Source organism: Centrocercus urophasianus, unplaced genomic scaffold (assembly GCF_019232065.1).
Source record: "Centrocercus urophasianus isolate 14NV4802_14NV808 unplaced genomic scaffold, USGS_Curo_1.0 seq_1027, whole genome shotgun sequence".
Lineage (NCBI taxonomy): Eukaryota > Metazoa > Chordata > Aves > Galliformes > Phasianidae > Centrocercus > Centrocercus urophasianus.
In genome coordinates, this window is record NW_024884173.1 from 5,761 (window position 1) to 14,899 (window position 9,139).

General features: G+C 59.5%; 1 protein-coding gene across 1 annotated transcript in view; it reads left to right on the forward strand.

Annotated features, from left to right (window-relative positions):
* Positions 1-4,104, forward strand: part of LOC122167184 (ribosome biogenesis protein bop1-like) — a gene marked incomplete at its 3' end in the record, with an annotated part of 9,845 nt that extends 5,741 nt beyond the window's left edge. The window contains exon 3 of the mRNA XM_042831611.1: positions 3,994-4,104. Within this exon, the coding sequence (XP_042687545.1) occupies positions 3,994-4,104 (111 nt within the window). The remainder of the gene's footprint in view (positions 1-3,993) is intronic.
* Between the last annotated feature and the right edge of the window lie 5,035 nt (positions 4,105-9,139).

The following is a 9,139-nucleotide window of genomic DNA, read 5'->3' on the forward strand; positions in this document are numbered from 1 at the left end:
TGGGTAGGGTTGGAGGGGTCCTTAAAGATCATAGAGCTGTGGGATGGGATGGGTTGGGTTAGAAGGGTCTTGAAAGGTCGTAGGACCATAGAATGGTTGGGTTGGGTTGGGGTAGGGTTGGAAGGGTCCTTAAAGATGATAGAACCATGGGTTGAGTTGGGTTGGGTAGGGTTGGAGGGGTTCTTGAAGATCATAGAGCTGTGGGATGGATTGGCTTGGGTTAGAAGGGTCTTGAAAGGTCGTAGGACCATGGAATGGTTGGGTTGGGTTGGGGTAGGGTTGGAAGGGTCCTTAAAGATGATAGAACCATGGGTTGAGTTGGGTTGGGTAGGGTTGGAGGGGTCCTTAAAGATCATGGAGCTGTGGGATGGGATGGGATGGGATGGGATGGGATGGGATGGGTTGCGTTGGCAGGGTCTTGAAAGGTCATAGAACTGTGGAGTGGTTGGGTTGGAAGGGTCCTTAAGAATCACAGAGCCATGGAATCGTTGGACAGGAAGAATCCTTAAAGACTACGGAACCACAGAATGGTTGGGATGGAAGGGACCCCCCAGCCCCATTCCTGCCGTGGGCTGGCTGCCCCCCAGCTCAGGCTGCCCAGTGCCCACCCCCAGCCTGGGGCACCTCCAGGGCTGGGGCACCCACAGCTCCGGGCAGCAGTGCTGGGGCTGCACCGCCTCTGGGTGAAGGATTTCCCCATCTCTGACCCCAACCTGCCCTCTGTCGGGTTGAAGCCATTCCCCTGTGTTGTGTTGCTCTCTGCCTGTGCTCTTCTCTTTATCGGCCGTGATTCAGTTGGTCTCTGGGCTGTACAGACACGCTGCTGCCTCATCAGCTGTCCTCCGCAGGACCCTCAGGTCCTTCCTTCAGGGCTGCTCTCCATCAGCCCCGCTCTGTGCCCAAATCTGGCATTTCCTTGAACCCAGCACCGCCCATTTGGCCTTATTGAACCTCGCTGTGTTCCCGTGAGCCCCTTCCTCACCTCCCCAGTCCCCTCTGGATGCCATCCTTCCCTTCTATTGAATCAACCACAGTGCTCAGCTTGGGGCTCACCGGCAAACTGCACCAATATTGCCCCCCACCCGTGTCCTCCAGTGTCACACCTCTGGGAATGGTGACACCCCCACGTCCCTGGGCAGCATCCCAGCCCGATGGGATGCAGCTCTGTGCCCCCATCCCCGAGCCGTGGCTGTGCTGTGGCGCTGGGGGAGCATTTGGGGTTTATTTTGTTGGCTTCGGCAGCGGGTCCGTCCTGCTTGCTGCCCTCTGGTGGAACGATCTCAGCTGCAGGGATCTGGAAGCAAACCGGGGGGAGCAGAGAGGAGTGCGGTGTGCCTGGAGCAAATGGAGCGTGTCTGCGCTCCTCCCGAGCCCCTCCGTCTGCTTCAGATGGACTTTTGGGGTCAAAATAGTGAGGGTTTTGTCGTTTCCCAGGTATCAGCTGTAGCAGTGCTGGGAACGGAGCTCCTTCCAGGGCTGCGGGCCGCTTCTGCCTTTGTGCCGTATTCAGGGGGTCCTTCTGTGCCCACCCTGATGGCAGAGTAGGGCAGAGCAGTTGGGCACAGCTCTGTGCCTGGGGGCCCCCGCGGAACCGCGGCGCATCGCGGTGAGGGAGAGAGGGGGAAGGAGAGAGGGAGAGATGGAAACTAGCGGCCAAAGCCACTGCAGCGCCAAACGCCTGGAAAAAAACTTATCTCCAATCTCCCTTTTTATTTTTTTCTTTTTTTTCTTTTTTTTTTTTTTTTTAAATTTTTTAATAAAGCCCTTTGTTTTTGCAGTAATCTCATCCTCTTGCCGGGCCGGGATTTTCCAGGCGCTCTCCCACCCCTCTCCCCGCGCACAGCAGAAGGTGATCGCACACTGCGCGGACTTTACGGCTCCCACGAGGGACGTTGCCGGGGCTGCTTTTGCGATTATTGCACCGAATCCTCCCGTAAACCCGATCTCACCAGGGTCCCCGGGCCCCCCCCCCCCCCACCCCCCGCCCCATCGATGGGGGAGCGAATCTCTTTTCCAGGGAAGGAGCTGCCGGCTCCTCGCACCCACGCGGCGCTCGGGGCCGTCCCGGCGCTGCAGGGAAAGGTTCTCCGTGCCGTGGCCCCGAGCTCCGTGCTGCTGCCAGAGGTGTTCTGCCCAGTGCGGGTGCTGGAGGGGAGAAGAAATGGAGAAGGGAAAAGAGATGGAGAAAAAAATGGAGGTTGGAAAAGAAGTGGAGTGCGCTCGGGGCAGAGCAGCTGCTTGTGGTGCCTGGAGTGAGGTTGGTTTCACGCTGCCGGAGGCGTTCTGCCCAGTGCGGGTGCTGGAGGGGAGAAGAAATGGAGAAGGGAAAAGAAATGAAGAAAAAAGGAGGATGGAAAGGAAGAGGAGTGCCCTCGGGGCAGAGCAGCCTCTCGCAGTGCCCAGTGCCCGGGGTGAGGCTGGTTTCGTGCTGCCCCATTGCTGCCCTCAGTCCATCGAGGCCTCTGTGATTTTGGGTTGGCAGCTGAGATCGCTGTGTGCTCTGCTGACCCCCAGTGCGTTGTGCGCCCATCTCCAGCACTCTGTGAGCTAGAGCCTTGGCAGAGCCCATCTGTAGGAAAGGACCTGTGTGTGGGGCAGGGCGAGGCGGCCCTTGTGCTGATCCAGTGAGCCCTGCCCTTGTGCTGCCAGGTGGGGAGAGGTTCTGCTGGCTCTGTGTGTACCTGGGATCGTAGACTCGTCATCGAATCGTGGAATGGTTTGGGTTGGAAGGGATCTTTCAGACCATCTATTTCCACCCACCCCTCCTATAGCCAGGGACACTGCCCACCAGACCAGGTTGCTCACAGTCCCATCCAGCCTGCAGTACCTCCATGGTGGGATCCACAGCCTCTCTGGGCAACCTGCTCCAGTATCTCACCGGCTTCACAGTAAAGAATTCCTTCCTAAGAAGATCTGTTCTAAGCCACGGGGAGCAGTCGGAGCAGTGCAGGGTAGGGCTGGCGGGCGCCTGGTGGAGCTCAGGGGCAGCACATCCCACACTGGGCTCAGAACTGACCTGAGTGGGGTTCAGTTCACGGAAGCAGCTCAGGAGAGGTGAACTGGGGGCCTGCAGGTGTCCACGGCAACACCGACCTCGTGTTGGGCACAGCGAGAGCCTGCCTGCCAACAGGGATGAGGGTGGCACCTCAGTGCGCCATCCGTGCTCTGGGTCCATTTGAGGACCTGGTTTGGTGCAGGGACAGAGGGCACAAAGGCTGAGCTGGCAGGGAGAGGCAGCCAGGCTGTTGTCCTGCCCAGGGACAGGGGGCAGAGCAAAAGGGGAATCCTTGGATGGAGGTGAGGAAGGAGCTCTTGTCCTGGTGGATTTCTGGGATGGCACCCAGGCAGCGATGAGGTCTCCATCCACGGAGAAATGGGAAATGCATCACCAAACGCAGCGCTCAGCGCCCTGATGGAGCCTGGAAGCTGGCTTTACTGGAGCAGAGACCTCCAGAAACCCTTCCCAGCATCTGTTTTTCCACAGTCTGCGTTTGCAGAGCTTCCATGCACTCGTACCTCGCAGCACCTCGCAGCGCCTCGCCCTTGGCCCTCCGCACACCTTGCAGGGCGTTGCGTCCGCGCTCTTCCCACAATTCAGGGCTGTTTGCCCCCAGGTTCATCGGGTGGCACCGAGCTCATGTGAGCAGAGAGGGGCTGTGCAGAGCTCTGAGATCTGCTCTGGGCATAGCCAGGCTGGGGAAGCAGCCGAGACAGGAAAGGCTGTGAGCACAGTGAGTGGGAATGCGGCGCTGTGAGCTGAGCAGCTGTCAGAGCGCGGCTCGGCAGCCCGTCCTCAGACGGGGGCTGATGAACTTTCTGTCTTCGTGGTCCCAGATGAGCAGAAGTGCGCGGCGCTTAATGAGCCCTTTCTTTCCTTCCTTCCTTCCCTGTAATGCGCCGTCCCCAAGGAGCCGTGAGCGCTGCGCGGCGCGAACCCGAAAGCACAAAGGTTCACGTGGCGGGCCCTTGCTGAGCTGCTTTCTTCTCTTTCAGGTCAAAGGGGCTCCCAGGAAGAGCAAAGCCCTGGGGGCTGATCCCCCTCCAAAGGATGGCGAGGGTCTGAGCGTTCCGGATGAGTACGTGGAGGACAGCTCGGATGAGGAGGTAGGACCGCCTGCCAACTTGTGGATGCAACATAAGGCTGGTGGATTTCTTGCTGCGTCGTCTTCCGTGCAAACCCAGAGGGAGGGACGTTGGGTCAAAGGATGCTGGGTGTGAAGGGGGGCTGCCCACCCTGCAGCTCGCTGCTGGCACCCAGCGGGGCCGGGGGGGGCTGGTGATGGAGCGCAGCGCTCGCAGTGCCTGGCGCGGGAGGTTGGAAACTGCTTGTGCAAGAGGCAGCAGGATGCCGGGCCGCAGAATGCTCCTTGGCTTGGCTCGTTCCAGACCAACTTCATTGCCTTTCTTAATCGTCTGCTAAATCAATTAACGCCGTTGGCGCAAATCAGCTGCTCCTGCAGAGCCCTGGGGTCGGGATGGGGTGAGCGCCAAGCGCGCGGGGGCGTTCGGTCTGGCCCTATTGCCGGGCTCTGGGTTCACTGGAAGGTGCTGGGACAGGTTTGTGGGGGCAGCTTGAGGGCCTTTGGTGAGCTTTGAGGGCACGGCCTGCTATATTGGGGTGCAGTGTGCTATATTGGGGTGCAGCCTGCTATATTGGGGTGCAGCCTGCTATATTGGGGCGCAGCGTGCTACATTGGAGCATTCGGAGGCTTCAAAACCCCATTTTGAGGCTTACTGACCTATTTTGAGAGATCGTGGGCCCATTTTAAGAACTCATATCCCATTGGCAGGAGTTGGACTTGATGATCCTGATGGGTCCCTTCCAAGTTGGGACACGTTCCCTGATTCTGTGGTGCGATATACCGGGGTGCAGCGTGGTATAAGGGGCATTTTGAGGGCTCAGAACCCCATTTTGAGGGCTTATGGCCCTTTTTTGAAGGATCACAGTCCTACTTTGAGAACTCCTAGCCCCATTGCTAGGAAATTAACTTCATGATCCCTACGGGTCCCTTGCAAGTCGGGATATATTCTGTGATATGGTATATCGGGACATGGTGTGGTATACTGGGGCATGGTCTGGTACGTTGGAACATGGCGTAATGTTTTGGGACATTTTGAGGGTTCATAGCCCCATTTTGAGGGCTTATGGCCCTAATTTGGGGAGATCACGGCCCCATCTTAAGTCCTACCACTATTGCCAGCAGTTGAACTCGATGATCCTTATAGGTCCATTCCAAGTCGGGATACATTCCCTGATTCTGTGGCACGGTATATCGGGGCATGGCAAGGTGTATTGCAGAATGGCGTGGTATGTCGGGCCGTGGTGTTGTACATCAGGGCATTTTGAGGGCTCGGAATCCTTTTTTGAGGTCTTACGGCCCTATTTTGAGAGTGCACGGTCCCATTTCGAGTATTCGTAGCCCAGTTGCCAGGAGTGGACTTGATGATCACAGAATCACAGAATCACCCGGGTTGGAAGGGACCTCAAGGATCATGTAGTTCCAACCCCCCTGCCCAGCAGGGCCACCAAACACACACATTCACATCAGGTTGCCCAGGACCCCGTCCAACCTGGCCTTGAACACGTCCAAGGACGGGGCATCCACAACCTCCCTGGGCAGCCCGTTCCAGGGCCTAACCACTCTCCTTGTAAAGAACTTCCCCCTAACATCCAACCTCAATCTTCCCTCCTTCAACTTGGATCCATTTCCCCTAGTCCTGCTGTTGTCAGCCCTTTTCAAGAGTTGACTCCCCTCCTGGCTGTAGGTTCCCTTCAGGTATTGATAGGCTGCCATGAGGTCACCCCGCACCTTCTCTTCTCCAGGCTGAACAACCCCAACTCCCTCAGCCTGTCCTCGTAGGGGAGGTGCTCTTACAGATCCTTACGGATCTAACGGATCCTTACAGATCTCTTCCAAGCTGGGCTACGTTCTGTGATTCTGTGGCACGGCGTATTGCAGAACTGTGCGGTGTATCGTGGCGTGTATGAAGGCACGGTGTGGTGCAGCGGGGCATTGAGCGCCAGCACAGCGGCTCCTGGGCCCTGCAGCCAGTGAAAGGCCTCAGCCCTGGCTCTGGAGACACGAGGGGGGCCTGGAGCACACCGTGCCCCGGGGCTGGACGCTGGAGGCCCACCTGGGTTGGCGCTGGAGCTGCCGGCAGCCCCCGGGTCTGGAATAGAGATTTAGAGAGAGGGGAAATATATGACTATAGAAAACATACACTTGTGTAATGTCTCCAGCATAACCCAGGAAAAAAAACCCTTTCATGCAGGAATCCGAGGTCTCCCCCCTCCCCAGCCGGTCCCGGTGCAGGGCCCCCGTGGGGGGAGAGCTGATTCAGAACCTGTTGACATCAGAGCAGCTTCCAGTGGCTTTGTTCCTGCTCCCCGCTCCCAGCCCCCTGCCCTCTGCGATTGTATTTATCTCTCCTCCAGAAGATCCCCGGTGCTGCTGCTGCTTCCTGTGGCCGCTTTGCGCTCGTCGCCCCGCGCTGCCCCGGCTTCGTCCCTCCGTGCTGCAGCAGGGGCCGTTATCTTCCATTTCTCCTTATCTTTTCTTCATTGAGACCCCCAGCTTCTGTTCCGTAGCGTCGTTCTAATGAATGCGTGAGCTCACCCTTATTAATGAGCGGCCTCATCCCCCTCAAAGGACCGCGGTGCTCTCAACGGAGATACTGGAGGCGCACGCAGCCCCTGAGGGCCCTGCGGATGGGGCTCAGCCCATCGCACCCGCAGGCATTGGGAGCAAACGGTGAATGAACGGGATGCACCGGGGGGCTCCCATCCCACACCCACCCCTGTGCAGCCCTCGGGAAAGCATGGCAACGAGTGTTGATGTGGGCACAGCGCCTGCAGCTGCGCTGGGACAGCGGGCCATCCCTCCCATTTGCCCCCCACGGAGCTGCAGGAGCGGTGTCCCCATCCATCACCCCCAGCACCGGGTGCCCAGGGACACCACACACCAAGTCGAGGTAGAGTCAGCCCTGCTGCACCTTGTCACCTGCAGGTGGCTGCCCGACACCGGGCGATGCTACGGCACCGCTCTCCCCCCGTGGGGCTGCCGCCGTCCGACCCATCGCTGTGCCCACAGCCGACCCCACAAGCAGCACGGGTGGGAAAACATCCCACGGTGCCCCCGGAGCGCCCGGAGCCGTGCCGCTGTCACTCAGCGCCTGCGCGGGGGCTCCGAGCTCCTTAATAAAGAGTAATGGCCCCGCGCTGCCCCGCGCTCCCGCTCGCTTGGCAGCTCCTCCTGGCCTCGCGCCCGGCCGCTGTGCCGTGAGCTCCGAGCAGAGACACAACAAAACCCCGGCGGTTTCCTGGCCGGGTGCTCAGCCCGCGGTGCCTGCGGGGCTCCCGGTGGCACAGCAGTGCGGGTGCCCGCGGTGCCGGCGCTCCCCCCGGCGCTCGGCACGGAGATGAATGGCCGCGAGCTGCCGCGGCTGTCAGGGCCTCGCTGGGAGGAAGCAGTTTGGGGCTTTTGTTTGGTTCTGTTTCCTCCCACAATGACTATTCCATATGTCAGTGGATAATGAATGAAGGAGCGCTGAGTGCTCCTCGGAGCGCGGCGGCCGTTCCAAGCCCACTTCCCTCCTCCGCAGCGCAGCTGAGCCGGGCGGGGGGCGAGCGCTGGCCGGGCGCAGGGAGCTCTTCTTTCAGTAGCTGATTAGCCAAGAGAGAAAAGTGCTGCAGAATGTGCTGCTGGCAGACGGCTCCTTCACTCATCACTCTGTGTGTGTGTGTGTGTGTGTGTGTGTGCGCGGCCCTGCGTGCGCTTCCTGACCTGCCTGGCTCTGCCTGATCTCCGTGCTCCCCCGCGAGCGTGCCTGGCCAACGAGCGTGTGCTCAGACCCTGGAACGGTGAGGGAGGAGTGGGCAGTGCCATGCTGGAGCTCGTGGACAGTCAGTGCCGTGCCAGAGCTCGTGGACAGTGCTGTACTGGAGCTTGTGCGCCGTGCTGTGCCAAAGCTCTGGAGATGGGCGAGGAGGGGCCCTGTGGGCAGTGCTGTGCTGTGCTGGAGTTTGCAAGCAGTGCTGTGCGGTGCCAAAGCTCCAGAGCCAGGAAAGGAGGGACCCAGCAGATGGCTGTGCTGTGCCAAAGCTCATGGGCAGTGCTGTGCCGTGCCAGAGCTCTGCAGATGGACGAGGAGGGGCCCTGTGAGCAGTGCCGTGCTGTGCCAAAACTCTGCAGCCATGCAAGGAGAGATTCTGTGTGTGGCTGTGCTGTACAGAGGCTCACGGGCAATGCCACGCTCTACTGAAGCTCCAGAGCCAGATAAGGAGACTCTCAACAGTCAGTGCCGTGCCAAAGCTCACAGCAGCCCTGTGGTGGCACTGGGGGAACCTCCCAAACCAGCTCTGCTGCTCAATTCCACACTTCTTACGCCCAACCTTTTTCCAAGGGGGAAGTGCCTCTCAGTGTTGCTGCATCCCATCCAAAAAGCTCCGCTTCCCATTGCTGGGAGCAGCGCACACTGCAGTTGGGTTGCGCACTGGGGAGGGACCGTGGCACGGAGCTTTGGGTGCTTGCCTGCACCGAAGGATGTGGCTCAGGGCTTCTCGGTGCCTCCTGTCCCCTCGAGCACAAACGATTCCTGGGAAGGCGTGAGCTGCCACACACGACATCAGGAAGGAGCTGAAAGATGGACGCGGGGAGGAAAGCGGTGCGTTGCAGCTCCAGCCCACCGCTGAGGTCCTCCAGCTGCAGTGCCATGCCCCATTTCCACAATTCCGTTTTGGAACAGCGGAGGGAGAGCGAAAGGAGCTGCAGAGATGGATGGAGGGGATAATTGGAGGCCTGGGGGGAGCGTGCAGACGAGGAGATGTGAGAAGGGGAGATTTGTGTCGGCTGGAGGCAAAGCGGAGTCGGGAGGACGCTAACAGGATGCAGGAGGAAGCACGGGGATATTTGACGAGATGAAACGGCGTCAGGTTGAAATGGAAATGAAATGGGAGGAGAGGGACGCGCTCGCTGTGCAGCCGTATTGTCCTGCACGGCACGGGGCAGAGCATCACAGCACCACCAGAGGCTGCACAGACATCTGGGTCTGCACATAGTGATGCCAATAATAACGGGAACGTGGGGAGCTGCGGTGCTCCAGGCTGAGATCGATGCTATGGGACCTCAAGGTGCTCCAG